Raw genomic sequence first — 19,308 nt, forward strand, 5'->3', positions numbered from 1 at the left:
CAGAAATCTTTAGATGCGAAACGGCACAGCCAGACCGGACGCCGAGGCCAGCAACGCGCAGTAGCAGCAGCGGTAGCACGGCAGGCCGGGTGGAAATAAGATGAGTCGCGGAGGGGTGCAGGCGACGGAAGAAAGGCGGCGGCGTGTCGGCGTCAGGTCAGCACAGGACGGTCGCGACGCGGGCCGGACAGTTGATCTCTTGGTGGGATTGGTGTGTTGTGGACTTGTGGTCTCGTCAGCTCCAGCAGTCGATGACCACGCGGTGTGGTGGCCAGAAGCGGGATGGTACCGCGCCTCGACAAGGTAGGGCGAGCCTCGAGGCAAGGCATGTGTCGAGAGGGTGTTTCATGAAGGGAGGCGAAAGTAAGAATAGCAGCGCTCCGTCGTTGCGTAAGGTATCCGTAGCTGCTGCCGGCTGCTGGTTTGATAGGCGCCCGTTGGCCATTGGACGGGCGGCGTCATCTCGAATCGCCAACCTAACACGGATGCGAGTTCGAGTTTGTGGGAGCCGGTGTGTTTTTTGGCGGAGCAAGCATGGTTTGTCTTTTTTTTGTGAATTTGATCGCGAATCGATTGGCAGAGAGGTGTCGAGAAAGCTGTCCATCGCTTGTTTCATCTGTCTGTACTCTGTTCGACGTAGGCCAATGAGAGGCGGGTAGTGATGGCGTCTGAGGGTCCCCTGACAGGCGACAGGCCGGGGAAAGGAAGCTGACGTGACGTGCGTAGCTTTGCTTTGCTCTGCTCGATCCTTTTTTTGGATGCTTTGCTGGCGGTTGATGACTCCTCGTCGTCGGTTGTTATTGGGTGGTGTTTTGGTGGAAAAAGTGGTAAGGTAGGCGAGAGGTAAGGGAGACAGCGGCACGTATCCTTTGCAGGTTAACGTGCGTTTATCCGTAGCGTTATTGGCCAATGAGATGGCGAGAAGCAATTCTGCCAACACCAAAACCCAGGGTCGCGAACTGGGAAGCAGCAGACGAATGGCTGGGGGTGGGCCATGATGATTTCCTCCTGCACGTCTTGTCGCTCGCTTCCGCCTGGATTGTTGTGAACATGGACGTACTGAAGTAATGCTGCTTGTTTTGGGAACAGGATACACAGACATGGACCCTTGCTCGTGGGATCGTGTCTTGGTGCTTCTGCAACCACTGGTTCAGCTGCCATGAGCCAGCTCGGGCTCGCAGCGGGAAGAGGAGCTACGGGGATCACGGAGGCCTAACGGAGCGGCGATGGCCAGTCAACGGGCTTCGTGAGACACTCAGTGAAGAAGCTATTCCGGATAGACGTGCATGTAGCTAAGGTATCTGTATGTCCGTCCGTACGGAGATCACTGCCTACCCATCGAGGCTACCTTGCGCAAAAGTAAATATGGATATCTCACTTCGTCCAATCCATCCCTTACCCTCGGCGCCTCTTGTCGTATATTTCATCCCTGTGTCCTCCTCTCCCTTTTTTGATTCTGAATCCTGTGTCTTCCCCAGGACCTTGATTCTCGCATCTCAAATCACCTACACCGTCGTCATCGCCGGCATTCGAGGGTTGTTGTATTGAGTACAACCACCTCAGAGACTTTCCTTTCGCCTTTCTTATTGTCGACTCGACCGAAACCGAGACATCAACCCCGGACGATTTCACTCGCATCGAAAACAACAACAGCCGGTCTGGTAATACGAAGCGAACTTTACGCGACAAATCTTTCTTCTCCTAGACTTGGCTCTATTGTTTATTGTTCCTCTCTTTATTTGAAGGATCCTTGCCCTGCTTTGGATCTGTTTTTCGTTGAACAACTATTCAGCGCTATTGCAACGACCATTCCAGGTTCCAACCGCCCTGTGCCCCGCCCCACCCGCGCGCCTTCCTGCCCGGTCGTTCACGTTCGCGCCTGCCTCCGGCTGTCTGCTGTGACCCGCCTACAAACGCATCCGAAAGAGCAAGAACTGGAACAACTTCTTGCATCTATTGCATTTTCATCAGACTGTCACCGCCCTGTCGACATCGGTCAGATTTTTTATTGAATCCGCCCTGGCTGGCAATCCTGGATTAAAAGCCTGAACGAACCTGCGCCGTCTGATCAATCATATCCCGCCATCATCTACATCGACGGTATCACCAGCATTAGCACCAACATCACCAACATCGCTAGGCTTTTTTGGTGCTTATCCGCATCCATCTCCATCCCCATCCCGCCCGAGGCGCATCCCAAAACCTAGTATCGCCTGTCGCGCCTGCATCTCACCGCCCGCCAACAGAAAACATACAGATCCGAATTTCGATTGACACCCTGAACCTCGTGTTCATTCCGCCTTCGATTCTGCCCAAGAGCCTCGACCGTCTCGACCGTCAACCCGCTACGAGCAGACATCGTCTTCAGTCGGCATTCAGTCAGAGACTTGGTCAACCCCTGCTTCCGGCACTTGATTCGCAGAAAGCGGCCTGCACCGCCTCACCACCCGACTGCCCAGACTCTGCAGCTCCGTACGCCAAGTACCGGCTACCCTGCTCCCCGGGCATTTTTGGGCTGAAGTCTCCGTACCCCGTACTCTGTGTCCCGTCTGTACGAGATCAATACCTTACCCCGTACCGACCACGGTGGACATCGTTTTCGCTGCTGCCAAAAAGCTTGAGAAAGCGGCTTCACTTCGGAAAACCGCATTGCATTGCCCAACGCCTCGTTCACGGTTCACGGTTCACTTTGCGCCCAGCCTGGACGTTGTTGAACCCAACAGCATCACCGTCATCGTCCTCCTTCCCGGTTCTCGACTTTCCATTCGCGTTGCATCCAAAGACAAGACCCAGGTCCATCCCGCCAACCGACGCCTTACTCGACGTCTGAACAATACTGTTGGAGGCTATTCTCCCCATTCAACCATTTACCGGCGACACACGTCCGCAATATCGGCCGGACAAACTGTTCAATCTGGTTCCAACCTCCGCATCGAGACACACAATCATTTTCCCGTCTTCAACCTGCTTCACGTTTCCGGTCTTCGGATCCCGGCCGAACAAAGCCCAGCACACACAGCATCTTGTATCTGCTGCTGGCTTACACGACACCCGCCCCGCGGCCCCGAGAACAATTAATCAATAATCGACACTCGTCTAACGCCGTCCGCAGGCTCGGAAGCTTTGGACTACTCTGTACAGAGACAGCATCTGACTACCGCTGCATCGAGTCCCTCTAATTACCCGCTTCTCACCGTGATCCTCGCATCCAGAACCCACACCGCTCTGCCGCTTTACTGCTACAGAGCATCTAATTCATCCACCCATCTGCCAACCGCCATCCGTCGCGGGTGTACGATCCAAGCGTCAGTCAATCAATCAATCCGACCCAACTCAAAATCACGGTCGAGGCGGCTCAATTTGCCCTCGACGTTCAGAAGTCATCGCGGCGGCCCTCTCTCCAAAACCCAAACCCAAACCGCCGGCCCCTGACTCGCCCGGTCGTTTTACTTGACGCCTTCACCTCCTCACCCGCAACTTCACCAAGTACTTGGCGGGCGTGACTCGGATATCTCGTCCGTTTGCAGCCTTCAAAACTCGACCTCTTTCCTCCATTCGTCATAGAGCACCGAACATTTCCCAGGCACTCGGGACCTTCTTCGCTCTTGGCTGCCATTGTCGTCAGTTGCAACAATAGCAAATTCGTCTCGATACCGTCGCCGACCATTTCTGCTTCCAGAGCTCCAGGAAACCTCCGTCTCCACGCTTCCATCGTCGCTGGCGTCCACTATCCTCGCTCTTTTCGCGGGTTTTCTATTCTCAGAAACCCAAAGTTGCCACCTGTTCGCCGTCGTCGCCGAGCGATCCCCGCCAACTTTTGTTGTCCCCAGACAATACAGCAGCACAACAGCCAGACTGTCACCGTCAAGTCACATTCGCTACCGAAACATATTATCGTGTTCCTCGACTTGGATTTGAGCCAAGAGTCACAATCGAGGAAATCTATCATCATCCGGATATACAAGAGACTGTTGCGCCACACTCCACTCTCGGAGGTCAATATCTACAGTCAAGCAAGTTATCGCTGCACCCGCGAAATCCTGACCCCGGCCGGCCAGTCCGCCCCCCTGCGACTTTCGCTTTCCCTCTCTTCTTGGGGATCGTTAACATCACACCCTCTCTCGGCTTCTCTTACACACCCCAAAACCAACCACCCCCTGCCGCCATACCCAAGCACGCCCTCCCCCCCTTGCACGCCTTCCACACCCCTGCACCCCTGGGATCTACAGCATTCCAGCCCACCCCAAGCATCCAAGCCCCAGCAGGCACTTCCGTCGGCGTCCTGCTGAGACCCCCTAAAATTCTAACCCCCTACTACCGCTAGCACTGACTAGTACCCCCCTGACAACCCGCCCACTCAGCCTCGTGGACCGCACGTCACCCACTGACGACGAGCTGCCCGCATCCCTCAGTTCCCAGGTCTATCCCCAAAGCCTGGCCCCGTCACTTGCGACGAGGCACATGAACTTCGCCGCACACACCCGTACCCTCCTTTTCGTCTAATATATCAGCCCAGCGCTGCCCTTCCCGATTCTTGTCGGATTCTCTTATTTCGTCACTCACAACGACTTCGACAAAAGGGATCCTTCCTCCACCCAAGGACCTTCACGACACATCCGCCTCCATCATCAACCACCTCCATCACACACCAACACATACACACAGACACAATGGAGTCAAGGCCACATCTCACCATGGCAGAGCTCAACGCCGCCGCCCTCGACCACTTCGTCTACCAGCCCGTCAGCAAGTCGATGATCTCTTACCTGGCCGGCGCTGCCTACAATGTCATCGCATGCGACAGTGCTCTGATGCCCCCCGCCTCCGCCGAGGCCTACCGTCAACAACAGCTTCCCCCGTCGCCGCCGAGGACACCCGAGCCCCGCGCCGTTCGCTCCGAAGACAACGACCTTCCCAGTCTCGAGGAGTTCATCACGCAGCTCGTTGTTTCTTCCAACGTCCAGGTCCCGACACTCATGTCAACACTGGTCTACCTCACAAGGCTCAAGTCCCGCTTGCAACCCATGGCTCGCGGCCTTCGATGCACTACCCACCGCATCTTCCTCGCTGCTCTCATTCTCACTGCCAAGTACCTCAACGACAGCTCACCAAAGAACAAGCACTGGGCTGCATACAGCCACACCAACAAGGACGCCTCCAACTTCGGCTTCAACAGGACAGAGGTCAACCTCATGGAGAAGCAGCTCTTGTTCCTTCTGGACTGGGACTTGAGGATTACCGAGGAGGATCTTTACCGCGAATTCGACCCCTTCCTGGCACCTATCCGTGCCGAGATCGAGGCCAAGCACGCTCGCCGCGTCGCTCGCCGCCGTCAGAAGGAGGAGGAGATGCGCCGGAGACAGGAGGAGATGTACAACATGCAGGCCTACCCCAGCCCGCCGTCGTCGCGCGCCAGCTCTCGCTCACGGCAAGAGACCCCCGACCACGCTCGCTCGTACAGCGCTGCCTCCTCCATCACACCACCTGGTCTTTGCTACAGCAGCAGCTATGGCAGCTCTGTCAGCTCATATGCGCCCTCCGTCGCCTCGAGCCGTTCTCAGTCCCGCGCCACCACACCACTGGACAACCCCGCCGAGGAGCCGTACATGTACGTTCCCAACGGCAGCTTGTACGAGTCACCCGTCGAAGTGCACATCGAGCACCCCGCGTCAACCCTGCCGAAGCGCAAGCCTCTTCTTCCCTACGAGATCAGCACCGAGGAGCTCCGCGAGATGCAAGACGGCACCAAGGCGAAGAGGGCTCGCATGGGCCGTGGCATGTGGGGCCGTGTCTTCGGTGGTACCGTGACGGTGCGGTAGACCGCAGCACCGCTCAGATTATTTTCTTTGTACACACATTTCCTCTGTTCTGTTTGAAGTCACTCCAAAAAAGCATGGTGTTGGTTTTGTCTCATAGAGAGAGCACGGAAGGACAGATTTGTTTATCAGGCGCTGGTAATGGTCAGGTACATGGAACACGGATTGAGGATAGAGCATCCTCGGGGCATTTGCATATATGGAACGGTGTTGGGGCGGACATTCATGAACATGATCTTTGTTTTATATCAGGTTGTTTTGGTATCCCGCACGGTCGGGATTGTTGGGTTATGGTCGATCGCTCCCAAGGGACGAAGCGATGCTATCTACGAGATACAAGGTCTCCTCACGAGGATTCCCAAGAAAAACACGGGCACTACCCGTTTCCAAACAATTCATCTGTTCCCGCACTCGTGATTCAATGATCGCTGTTTGGTTTCGTGAACTACCGGCCTGCCTCCCGCATGCAGGGCGTCGCGGTTCTAGAACGGTTGGCTCCCTAGTGGCATGCACACCCGACTCGACGAACCCTCGTGACGTTGGATGCAGCCGGTCGTGTGTCCGGGTGGGGGAGACCTTCGCATTCAGCTTCACATGCGAGACATTGCTATCACCGAAGCGAAGGTAGATAGGTCACTTGCAGAAATTTTTTTCAAGTGAGTGTCATTTTTTCTTCTTTTCTTCTTTTTCGATGGGCTGGACTGGACTCGTGATGATTAACCTCTTTCCTCGAGGGATGTTTTCGTTCTTTGGGTAATGAGTTGGTGATGGTGATGGTAAGGACATGAATCGTAGCGAGTCGATTTCAAGCTCCAACACGCCGCTACCAGAGTACCTACCAGCCAGGCAGGCAGGCACGACAACCACAGTAGCGATCGTTCTTCACAAACTAGACTTCATCATGTCACTGATACGGCTACCGAAGCTCTCGTTATCGCGAACACGTCAAGTTTGATAGGCAGAGATTGACAGAGTACACGACTCGGGGGGGACATGACTACTTCCAAAGTCTGGTGGCCCCCAAGTCATGATTCGCATCGCCCATGCACACATGAATCGGGTCCTCCGGGGGTGTGTTGTAACCTTATAGCATCATAGGTTTACAAGGATCGCGGGTGACGCGGGGGGAGGGAGACTGGGAAGAGTAGAAAGCAAGTTTGAATCGATCCGAAAATCTCATAAACCTATTTTTTTCTTGCTGGATTGATGATGGTATCACGGATTCTCCGGTACCGCAAGCCCAGGCTCTTCGGCTTTTGGGACAGAGGCTGTTGCGGGAGAGGCGCGCCTTCGGTACGGCCATAATGGGGGGTCTCACTGCCGCGCCCAGAATGGGAGAACGGGGATGAGAGACATTGTCCAGATTCAGCGGTTTTCTTGGCTTGGATTTTTCTACCGGTCATTTTCACATCGCATCCGTCCGTCTGAGGGACGATCTGGATTTCCCAGCTGTCCGGACGCGCCAGGCTTGATGAAATTGGTTTCTCCGCGCCCAGACGTCTACGAGTTTGCATTGACACATTGACACACACCTGTTGAGTAGGTAGCTGCCTATGTTAGTTTGTGAGTGGAGTCTATGTGCCTCCGAAGGTCGGGACTCGTCCCCGATGTCGTTGGTTCCGGACGGGTGTATGGGACGGGGGATTTCGGGCAAGATGCTGCTGGTTGTGTGCGGTTTCCCGGGGACATTCGGGGGTGGTTGTCAGTCACGATCGACCGGAATGCGCGATCGTGATGCCCGGGTTTCACAGGGGGAATTCTCGGGGAATATTCGCTCGCCTTCCTCTTGAAAGTGTGTGTGGCCAGCCGTTCCATCGTCACCGTTTGAAGGGAGAGAGAAACAGAGTTCTGTTGGCATCGCCATGCACGGCGTTTGGGCGATGCACAGAGTTGCGGAATGCAGCATGCAGAACGCCCAACGCAGGTTTTAGGGGTCCTGGTGGTGACGTCTAGACGTGGTCGGGCCTTGAAAAGTTAGAAGGCTGATGGCTGGGATCGGCTTGTCAGCGACGGTACACGTATCTTGCGTGCTTGGGAATGATCCTCGAGCGAAGGCGGGGTTGGAGAGGGGGAACACTGTGAAGGAAGCCTAGTACGCCGTCAGATGTCGTGCCTGTTGTTGGAGGCACAGCGTGCATCCTTGTGGTTCGGACCGGTGGTGATCGTTGAATCGTCGCCGTCTTGTTGGAAATGTCGGTCAACGGATCGGAGGGTGTGCGTGGGCGTTGCCGGGCGTGCGGTTCGTTAAAGGATGTGGCTGGGGGCGGCATCAGGAAGCAGGATTTAGGCTTCGACCCCACGCCGGATCGTGATGCATGTTGGGAAATCCCATAACACGGCTTGTTGATGTTGTTCGTGTTGCTTTTCGTCGCGTGTGCGTCGCGGTCGTGATTCCCTAGGCCATGCCTGACGTGTCTGTGAATGGCAGGGTGCGCGATCCATGTTGGCCAGCACGGAGCCCAACCCTCGATGGCCGGCGGTCGGGTTTCCGGCGTGGGTCTGAAGGCCGGCACGGGGGCTGGGGCGTGAGTCACAGGGTCGGGGTCCAGGTCGCGGTTCGACGGTCGGATGCTGCGGTTGCCAATGAAATCCCACTGAAGCCTTCAGTCAGATGCACACGGCATTCTCAGTCGGGGCTAGCAGCAGACCGTCTGCCTGTCAGCGACATTCCAGCGGCGTAGGGTGATGCACCGCTGCCATTAGGCATTAGGTCAGCCCGCCGGGTTGGAGATACGGGCCGTGGCAGCGTGCTTAGGGGCAGGTCAAGTGATCGTATCCCTGCTTCTTCGCCCGGTGGCCCGCCAAGCCCACGATGCGAACCCGAGACCTCCGGCTGGGCGAACCCATGAATGTCGAAGAAATGATTGTTGGGTTGACTGTGGCTTGGGCCAATCGTTCGTGGCTCTTGGGCAATGTCTGAAGCGTTGCGAGTTACGCCTGATTGATTGCGCCGAGGCTTTGGCACCCTAGCGGACGTTAAAGCCTGCTGCGCCCATCTCAGCCTCTCAGCCTCGAGCCAATTACCAAAGGCCATCCGCAAGACTTTTTGCACTTTTGCGATTCGATCGCGAGGTCTTGGCGAAGGCAAACTCGTTTGCCGGTCGTTGACCCATTCCCGAGATTGCCATCTTGAAAGCCAAGGAAACCATATGCGACTCAGCCCGTGGCGTGAGGATGCCGTGGTGTCAGCACCAGCAATGTAGAATCCGGTGGCTTTTGCAGACAAGACTGACAAATTGGCCGATGCGTCACATGGACGCGGCATGGCTCAGATAGGCAATGGCATTTGGTGATGCTTGTTGGAGCTCCGCCACGACTGCGGATAGACGCGTTGACAGGGCAGTAGAACAGACAAAAGTGTCCATGTCCGGGCTCTTGTAAACGTGGTAATCGTCTGAAAACCAGGAGACAGGTGTCGACGTAGAACGGCTGGATTTGCTGGGTTTTCGGCCATGGGCTGAGGCGTCGTTAGAGGTATCCAACATTGATACCGTTGATAGTCCGAGCGCTGATCCGATGTGTCGCGTGTTCAGTCATGCGAGATGTATCCGAAGTTTCCGTTCCAGAATATTCTCCGAGACATTGGGTCGCTGGAAAAGATCTTGCAGCTCGCCGTCGTCGGCATTGTTGATGTTGTTCGTCAATATCTGCTGTCGTCTTTTTCTTCCCCGTCCTTCGTCGTGGTCTATTTCTTGTGGGAGACTGCTCAGACTGATGGAAACTGCAGCAGAAGCTGAGTTGCTCTGTCTCCCGATATTCAAGTCTTGACACAGGAGCAGGAAGTCGTAGTTCTTGATAACAGCAGGGGCAGACAGCTTCTATAGACCAGCTCCAGGCCATGGTTGAGGAGCCGCACACTCGCTGGTTGAACCTCATTCCAGGAAGAGTGATCGACAGGCACTGAGCAGGGGTCGAGGGACAGAACCGCCGAGAAGATCGGACATTTCCCTGATGGCGGGCTGAATCGATCAATTGGAGGCGGAATTGCGCTTGGAAATGCTGCAGATGCGTGGATCATGCTGCAGCTAGCGGCTAGCGGGATGCGGGGAGACGCTGTAGACGCGGCAGACGCAGGCGGTGGATTTGCCACTTCCAATGATGAACGATTAAAAATGGTGGGCATAAAATCAAGATGACCAACGTGATGGTTTGATGGCTCATAAAATGTGTTATCGGAAAGTTCATGTCGATTCCAGATCCAAGCGCGTTGCTTTGGCGTATCAGCGCGCCCCTTGAGGCACCCAAATGAAACCTGGACGGACCCATAATGAGCAGATTACGTCAGAACCTGCGCTTTTTGTGCGGAATGGACAGTACGGACACAGTGAATCCTTACCGAGCTGCTACAGTGCGCTCACTGGGCGGAAGGAGGCAACTTCGGTCGCCGACTCTCAAAAATCTGCACCGCACAAAACGCGCACCCCCAATGAGGCAAGGGGCAATCTGGTCAACATTGCAAAAAGACAGCACAAATGCCGCGGAATGAAAAGTCAGATGGTCCTATCCTAGAACATGCATTGACAGGCAGTTAATAAAACCATGGGCGTCTGTCTTTCCCGAACCTAGATCGGCCTTCCGTCGCAACTTTCATATTGCTCGTCAAGGGATCCGGGGTTTGACAGCCACCATTTCGGCCATCGGCAGCGCGCTACGTCGATCCATTACAACTACATCTCTGTAATCACATCGACTACCACCAGCCACAACATCGTCGAGTCGTGTCGACCGGTGTCCTTAGATCGTGTGTATTTTCTAGACGTGGTATTGGTCACTTTTTTTTTGAGACTTATATTCTTCCCTGTGAGTATCAGACCAGAGTAGGCAGAGGCGAACAAAGGAAACTGACACAGCAGCAGGGAACGGGCCAACAGCCTCGATTTAACCGTTGAGGTTCTCACATGATCCAGGCCTTTTTGCGACCCCTCGAGTTGAAGGTTGTCATCAATTTTGTCACAGTAGCCAGTGATTACTGTTGAATTGCATTTTATCCGGGGTTGAACACCTTCCTCGCCTCTGGAGCTCAGAAGATTGCAGAGCAAAAAGGGCCAGCAGACGACGCTGCCAGGCAAATGCCGAGAGGAATCCACCAACCGAAGAGGCGCCAGTCAAAAGGGAGACTGCGGACCACGACAACAACCATAGGAGCAACCATGAATCCCCGCATCACCACCTCGTTTCTGCTGGCCAACCTCCACTGCCCATCATGCGTGTCATCAATCCAGCAGGCTCTCAAAGAGTCTTGCAGTCGCGACGTGATCTGGGTGTCACCCAACGTCGTCACCTCGGTCGTCACCATTGAACACAGGCACACCGACACCCCCGACATCACCATCCGCTCCATGGCCAAGGCATTACAGGAAGCCGGCTTCGAAATCAGCGGTGTCACCACAACGGCTGCTACCACCAGTGATTTGGACGTGGCAATCCAGGGCCAAGACGCCTTTGGTGTGATAGACTTAACCACCTGGCCACCCACTGAATCACCAGTCCAACGGGAGGCTCACCTTTTGAACTGCAAACAGTGCCGCGAGTCCGAGGAATCCACTCCCCATGGCTCTTGTCGCTCACCCGTACACGAGTACTTGCCAGACCACGGCAGCAGCAGCTCCGACACACGCAGAGAGTCAGGCACCGAAACGCCCAGCCAGTGGAGGGCAACCCTCTCCATTGGAGGAATGACCTGTGCCTCCTGTAGTAATGCAATCACCGAACAGCTCAGCAAAAAGGACTGGATTTCCGACGTTGTCGTCAATCTGGTGGCCAACAGTGCTACTGTCGATTTCACAGAGGAGGGAAAACAAGACGACATCGTCGAGATGATCGAAGACATGGGTTATGACGCGCATCTCGACAGCGTGGCTGGCCTCGGGCAAGACGAGACCTCCGAAGTCGGTTCATGGAGGGCTACCGTCGCTGTCGGAGGCATGACCTGCGCCGCTTGCGCCAACACCATCACAGAACAGCTGAGCAAGAAAGATTGGGTTTCCAACGTCGTAGTGAACTTGGTTACGAACAGCGCCACCATCGATTATACGGAAGACGGCAAGCAGGATGAAATTGTTGAAGCGATCGAGGATATGGGCTACGATGCTACCTTGGACTCCGTGACGAGCGTCAAGAACGAGCAAAAGGGTGCCCAGGAGCGTACGGTTCAGATCTCGATTCATGGGCTCTACTGCCAGCACTGCCCTGGCCGAGTCTCGCATTCTCTCAGATCCTTCAAGCGTGTCAAGGTTATGGAAGAGCCCACACCCCAGAAACCCATCATCACCGTCAAGTACACACCCGAAGCGCCGTCCTTCACCATTCGACAGATTCTGTCCGCTATTGACGCTGCAGACCCTGCGTTCAAAGCCACAATCTACCATCCGCCCAGCCTGGAGGAACGCTCAAAGCTTATCACGAGAAAGCACCAGCAGCAACTTCTCAGGAGAATCTACCTTACACTGGCGGTCAGCATTCCGACTTTCGTCATTGGCATTGTGTACATGAGTCTCGTATCCAATTCGGATCATGGGAAGCACTATCTCATGAAGCCATGGGTTTCCGGTATCAACCGAGCGCAAGTCGCCCTGTTCATCCTCGCAACACCGGTGTATTTCTTTGGTGCGGATGTTTTCCACACGAGGGCGATCAAGGAGATCACGAACTTGTGGCGTCCCGGCAGTAAGACGCCCATTCTGCGACGTTTCTACAAGTTTGGAAGCATGAACATGCTCATGTCACTCGGAACGACCATCGCCTACGTCTCATCCATCTGTCAGATGGTGGCAGCAGCCATTACCAAGCCGGAGATGATCGACGACACTCAGTTCTATTTTGATTCGGTTGTCTTCTTGACTCTGTTTCTACTTCTCGGTCGCCTGATCGAGGCATACAGCAAGTCAAAGACGGGCGATGCGGTCGAGGCGTTGGGCAAGCTGAGACCTACCACTGCCACACTGATCACCAAAGATTCCATCGGCAAGACGACAGACTCAGTCGTCGGCGTCGACATGCTCGAGTACGGCGACATCATTCGCGTACCCCACGGGGCATCGCCTGCTGCGGATGGCGTTGTGGTGGAGGGCGAGAGCAGCTTTGACGAATCCAGCTTGACCGGCGAGTCCCGTCTCATTAAGAAGGTACCGGGAGATGAGGTTCACGCCGGAACGGTCAACAAGGACTCGGCCCTTCAGGTACGCATCACGGGCGCTGCGGGGGCGTCCATGCTCGACCGAATCGTGTCCATCGTTCGCGAAGGCCAAACGAAGAGAGCGCCGATGGAACGCATTGCCGACAGGTTGACAGCCTACTTCGTCCCGATCATCACCCTCATTGCAGTACTGACCTGGCTGACCTGGATCGTTCTTGGCTATGCCGGAGCGATCCAAAGGCGCCATCTCAACACGGAGGGTGGCTGGGTTGCCTTTGCTCTGCAGTTTGCCATCTCCGTCTTCGTTGTGGCCTGTCCTTGCGGCTTGGCCCTGGCAGCTCCCACAGCCATTTTTGTAGGTGGTGGCCTCGCAGCGAAGCACGGCATTCTTGCAAAGGGAGGTGGCGAGGCCTTCGAGAAGGCGAGCAAAGTCGACGTTGTTGTCTTTGACAAGACCGGCACATTGACTGTTGGCGGCGAGCCCAAGGTTACCGATGCTAAGCTCTTCCTTGACATGGCAGACACCACAGTGGAAAGCGACATGGTTCTGGCCACATTGCGAGCAGTCGAGGAGAACAGCAGTCACCCAGTGGCCAAGGCTATCGTGTCGTACTGCGCGACACAGACCGAGGTTTGGACAGAAGTGGAAAACGTACAGGAACTACCTGGCAAGGGCGTCAAGGCAAAGAGCCGTGGGGAGAAGCCGGAAGATTCCATCGAAATGATCGTGGGCAACGAGTCCCTCATGCGCGACTACAAAGTCGAGCTCGTCGAGCAAGTGTCTACTCAGCTACAGCTGTGGAAGACCGAGGCCAAGTCGGTTGCTCTCGGTGCCATCAAGCCCGCGACAGCTGGTGCCGATGCGCCGTGGACACTGGTGGTCGCGCTGGCTATCTCGGATCCAATTCGCCCCGAAGCGTTCCCCATCATCCGCGCACTCAAGGATCGTGGTACTCGCGTCTGGATGCTCTCTGGTGACAACATCGTCACTGCGAAGGCTGTGGCTTCGCGCGTTGGCATTAACCCTGACAACGTACTGGCCGAGGTTCTTCCCTGGGAGAAGGCGGACAAGATCACGTACCTACAGAGCGTGCTGAAGGCCCGGGTCGGTAGATCGCGCGAGCATTCGACAAACCGAGCCACGGTTGCCATGGTCGGCGACGGCATCAACGATTCCCCTGCGTTGACCAAGGCCGACGTCGGCATTGCCATTGGTAGTGGCAGCGATGTGGCTATTTCGAGTGCCGACTTCGTCCTTGTGACAAGCGATTTACGGGCAGTGGTGACGCTTCTCGACCTGAGCCGAAGTGTCTTCCGTCGGATCAAGGTCAACTTTGGTTGGGCAGTCATCTATAACCTGCTCGCCATCCCCATCGCGGCAGGCTGCTTGTACCCCATTACGACGTCTTCTGGAGAGCATATTCGCCTGGACCCCGTTTGGGCTAGTTTGGCAATGGCTCTCAGCAGTATCAGCGTTGTTTTGAGCTCTCTTGCGCTGCGCTCCAAGGTTCCAGGTCTTGGCTTCCGGCCCCGTGGTGTTCGGAATGCATAGATATGTCATTTTTGCTTTTCTCTTTCTTTTAAATCTTGCTCATCCCCGAGCGTGTATTACTGTCTAATGTACTGGATAAACAAGGGGCGACCCATAGGATAGAACGGATGGCATCAGCGTATTCAGTAGGATAACTTCAGTTAGTAGAATGGAGAAGTAATTCCACGAATGCATAAGTCAGCATGTAATTGGAAAGGTCATGAGCATTACTCTACACCGAGACATGAATAAGAACATATGAACTGATTAGTTCATTTTCAATCAAAAGCCCTCCTCACATCACATCACCAGTGCGTGTTGAGGTTGAAGTGGTGAAATCATCGGGGCGGGTGCCGATGCCGTGGCCGAGCGGGTACCGCACCGAGAACCGGCCGGGAAACCGACAGCCTGGGGTTAAAGAGCACCGGCAGTGAAAATACCGGACGAGATTGCCACCGAGGAAGCAGAATCTGGGGCAAAGACGGCTTTGACGCTTGCAATTCCGGAACCTGGAGGAGTCGAGTCGAGCACGCAATTCGAGGCGAGACGTGCCCGGGGTGGATTTGGTAAGCAGGCCCCGTCCGGCCAAGGGACCTTTAGTGGATCGAAAATGGTGCAATGTGGGGCGTCCGCACATGTCTGGGGCCATCTCATTGGCGCGCGATGGCGCAATTGTCCCCTAGTCGCGATTCTGCGAGCTTCAACAATTTCCAAACGCCGAGTTTCGCACGCCAACATGAGCACGAAAAGCAGAGAGGTTGACCGTGACGAACGGCAACAGCGCATAAGCATGGGTCCAACGTTCCCTGTGCTTTTTTTGCTAGGTAATCTGCCGTAAAGGACTGGTGCCAGCAATCCAGGTAAGGCCGGCTATGACAAGTTCCCCTTGTCCTTCTCTTACAATTTTTTTTTTATATCCTTCGGACCCTGCTCGGAGTTCTTCGATCTGGAGAAGATACCTACCTTTCACTTACATTTCCTTTTCCTCCACGATCCCAAGTTCATCCTAGAACGAAGAAACTTTCGTTCGGGTTGAAGCAAGTGATTCTGCTTGCTCTTGGTGAATCAATTGTTCAGTAGCGACCATTCTCTTGCGGGTGGTGAGGCTTCTCCTTCTGGTCCTCCGTCTATACTGGGCCATCTTTAATCGCATCTTCTTTGCTGTGTTTACTCCCAAGTTTCTGTCTCGACAACCTCCCAAGATGCAGTTCAAGCAACAAGAGAGCAGCGGCTCTGCTGCCGTCCTCGATGCGAAGTCTCCGGAACCCGTTGCCCCCGTCAACAAGGTCTCTTCCACCCTCCCCTTTGGCCAACCCGTGGCTCTCTCCTCCATCTCCGGACCGACCTACGTGACGGCCCAACTGCTTGTCCAGCAGGTTGCCTTCCTGCTGTCCGACAAGATTTTCTCCTATTCCGCCCCGACTTTCGACCTCGACGTCGCCGCCAAGGCCTGGGCCGAGGCCAAGGAGAAGAACATCCATGGCGACACCACCGACCTCGTCCAGCTTCAGACGAGGACCGGCGCCGGTGCCCTCGCCCTTGGATACATCTTCAGCCCGGATTTCGACCTGGCCAAGAGACACCTGCCACAGACCCTGCTCGCCCCTACCCTGAGCTTGAGGAACCTGCGCGCCGCTCTTGACCAGCTGAGCCTGCTGTACGGAGTTGCCTCCCCCTTCGTTGCCCACGTTGCGGCTCTCGACTACGATGCCGCGAACGGCCTGGTTTCCGACTACGAGACTGCCCTGCGCACCGCCGAGGAGCTTGGTCTTGGTCTTGTTGCCAGCTCCAGCGCGTACGAGACCCAGCACATGGCTCTGTTCGCTACCCTCATGGCTGCCCTCATGCCCACTCTCCACATCTACGACGGTGTCAGACTCGCCCGCGAGACCTCCCGCGTCGTTGATGCGCTGAGCGAGAGCGGCATTGCCGACCTGTACAACAACATCACCTCCGAGTCCACCGGTGTCACTGAGAGAGCCGCCATCTCCTCCAAGGTCGCCGATCTTCTGGATGTCTTCAACAAGCACCTCGACCCCACCGAGGACCACGAGAGCCAGCACACTGCTCTCCTGGCCACCCTCATGACCGCTCTCACACCTACTCTTGGTGTTGAGGACGGCGTCAAGCTGGCCAAGCAGACTCTCAAGGCCTCCGACGCCATGAACAAGAAGGGTGTTGCCGAGACTTACCAGAAGATCTCCAGCGAGGTCCAGTCTCTGAACAAGAGACTCGATGACTCCGGCAAGGTTGTTGAGCTCTTGAAGCTCTTCAACAACGAGCTCGGCACCGCCTACGACTTGTTCGAGTACCACGGCCACGAGGCCGCCGAGGCTGTCCTCGTCGTCTTCGGCAGCGCGGAGACCCAGTTGGCGAAGCAGGTCGTTAACCGTCTTGCTGCTGACGGCGCCAAGGTCGGCGCCATCAACGTCCGCGTCTACCGCCCCTTCGTCGAGGAGGCGTTCCTGTCTGCCATCCCCGCCTCTGCCCGCACCATCTCCGTTCTTGGCCAGGTCAAGGACGAGGTTGCCGTCAACGACGCCTCCCTGCAGTCTGCTCTGTACACCGACGTCCTGACCGCCGTCTCCTTCTCCGGCAAGTGGCGCCAGGACCCCGCCATCCGCGACGTCAAGTACTCCGCCTCGGAGGCCCTGACCCCTCAGACCGTTGCCGACATCTTCGGCAAGCTCCTGAACAGCGAGGCCGAGTCCAAGCACTTCCCCTCCCTGGTCCAGGCTCACCAGTACACCTTCTGGGACGTCGACGACTCCGCCGCCGTCGACTCCCCCGCTGTTGTCAGCAACCTGCTGTCCCGCGAGTCCACCAGCAATGTCTACGTCCACGAGTCGTTCGACAACCTTACCCAGGGCGGTATCGTCCGCACCGACATCCGCAGCTCCAAGAAGGCTGTCGAGGCTCCCTACGCCATCGAGGAGGCCGACGTGGTCGCTGTCGGCGAGGAGAAGATCCTCAAGGACCTCGACGTTGTCAAGAGCGTCTGCACCAACGGAAAGCTCCTGCTCAAGCTTCCCAACTTCAAGGAGGAGGACGTCGAGAAGCGTCTTTCCCCTGTTGTTCGCAAGCAGATCCAGGACAAGGGCATTGAGCTCCACGTCCTCGACGTTGCCGCCTCCCCTGCCTTCGAGAAGGAGCCCCAGGTCGTCAAGTTCCTGTTCGAGCTTGCCTTCCTCAAGATCGCCCGCCCCGACATCTCCGCTGAGGAAATCTCCAAGATCGCTCTGATCGAGGGCTTCCCCAACACCCTTGCCGAGTGCGTCGACGCCCTCGGCCAGTGCCTGCGCAAGGTCGAGTCCCAGGCCGCCTGGGCCGAGCTTCCCGAGGACGTTGTCGTCAGCGAGCTCCCTGCCACCATCAAGCCCAACAGCTTCGTGGCCTTCGACAAGGAGGAGCCCGAGGAGGAGTCCCAGCTCGTCGACTGGCAGGCCGCCGCCAAGGGTCTCGCCTTCAAGGAGGCCTACGGCACCCAGTCTACCCTCCGTCCCGAGCTGCCCGTCAAGACCTCCACCGTCACCGTCAAGGAGAACCGTCGTCTCACCCCCACCACCTACGACCGCAATATCTTCCACATCGAGTTCGACCTCGGCGACTCTGGCGTCACCTACAACATCGGAGAGGCCCTGGGCATCCACGCCGAGAACGACGAGCAGGAGGTCCGCGAGTTCATCGAGTGGTACGGCCTCGACCCCGAGGCCCTCGTCCAGGTCGCCGCCCGCGAGGACCCCAACGCCTTCGAGACCCGCACCGTCTACCAGTCCCTCAAGCAGAACATCGACGTGCTCGGCAAGCCGCCCAAGCGCTTCTACGAGGCCCTCGCCGAGTTCGCCTCGGACGAGAAGGAGAAGGCCATCCTCGTCGGTCTCGGCGGCGCCACCGGCGCCGAGGACTTTAAGAAGCGCTCCGAGGTCGACACGCTCACCTACGTCGACATTCTGCAGGAGTTCCCTTCGGCCCGCCCCTCGTTCCACGACCTCGTCCGCATTATCTCCCCGCTTAAGCGCCGCGAGTACTCCATCGCCTCCGCCCAGGCCGTCACCCCCAACTCGGTCGCCCTCATGATCGTCGTCGTCGACTGGGTCGACCCCCGCGGCCGCACCCGCTACGGCCACGCCACCCGCTACCTCTCGGCCCTCCCCGTGGGCGCCAAGGTCACCGTCTCCGTCAAGCCCTCCGTCATGAAGCTGCCGTCCTCCCCCAAGGCGCCCCTCATCATGGCCGGTCTCGGAACCGGTCTGGCTCCCTTCCGCGCCTTCGTCCAGTACCGCGCCCTCCAGAAGGCCCGCGGCGAGGAGATCGGCTCGATCCTGCTGTACCTCGGCTCCCGCCACCAGCGCGAGGAGTACCTCTACGGCGAGGAGTGGGAGGCCTACCTCGACGCCGGCGTCATCACCCACCTCGGCGCCGCCTTCTCCCGCGACCAGCCCCAGAAGGTCTACATCCAGGACAAGATGCGCGAGTCCATGCGCGACCTCGTCCAGAGCTACATCAAGGACGAGGGCAGCTTCTACCTCTGCGGTCCCACCTGGCCCGTCCCCGACGTCACCGACGTGCTCATGGAGGCCATCAACACCGAGGCCAGGCAGAGCGGCAAGAAGGTCAACGCCAGCAGCGAGATCGAGAAGCTCAAGGAGGAGGACCGCTACATTCTCGAGGTGTACTAGAGTGTGTGCCTCGGGATTTGTCTGTACATATACATAATCATCTACGGATGCGAGCCTGCTGAAAAGTTTTCTTGGTCAAATAGCCTTGTTTTTTTTAGAATGTGAATGAATATTTCTCATATCAATAGTGATCATGGTGAACTTTTT

General features: G+C 56.5%; 3 protein-coding genes across 3 annotated transcripts; all 3 read left to right on the plus strand.

Annotated features, from left to right (window-relative positions):
* Window positions 1-4,670: 4,670 nt before the first annotated feature.
* CkaCkLH20_06278 (pho85 cyclin-1) lies at window positions 4,671-5,819 on the plus strand (the record flags this gene model as incomplete). Its single annotated transcript, XM_038888995.1, has 1 exon — window positions 4,671-5,819. The coding sequence occupies one exon, from the start codon at window positions 4,671-4,673 to the stop codon at window positions 5,817-5,819; it is 1,149 nt and encodes a 382-aa protein (XP_038745796.1).
* A 5,147-nt stretch (window positions 5,820-10,966) lies between these two features.
* On the plus strand, window positions 10,967-14,503 carry CkaCkLH20_06279 (copper resistance-associated p-type atpase; the record flags this gene model as incomplete). The annotated part of the gene is made up of 1 exon (XM_038888996.1): window positions 10,967-14,503. One exon carries the CDS (start codon window positions 10,967-10,969, stop codon window positions 14,501-14,503), a length of 3,537 nt encoding a protein of 1,178 aa, XP_038745797.1.
* Window positions 14,504-15,684: 1,181 nt separating this feature from the next.
* On the plus strand, window positions 15,685-19,161 carry CkaCkLH20_06280 (sulfite reductase flavoprotein component; the record flags this gene model as incomplete). The annotated part of the gene is made up of 1 exon (XM_038888997.1): window positions 15,685-19,161. The coding sequence occupies one exon, from the start codon at window positions 15,685-15,687 to the stop codon at window positions 19,159-19,161; it is 3,477 nt and encodes a 1,158-aa protein (XP_038745798.1).
* Window positions 19,162-19,308: the final 147 nt, after the last annotated feature.

The sequence above is a fragment of the Colletotrichum karsti genome (genome assembly GCF_011947395.1).
Source record: "Colletotrichum karsti strain CkLH20 chromosome Unknown Scaffold18, whole genome shotgun sequence".
NCBI classification, from domain to species: domain Eukaryota; kingdom Fungi; phylum Ascomycota; class Sordariomycetes; order Glomerellales; family Glomerellaceae; genus Colletotrichum; species Colletotrichum karsti.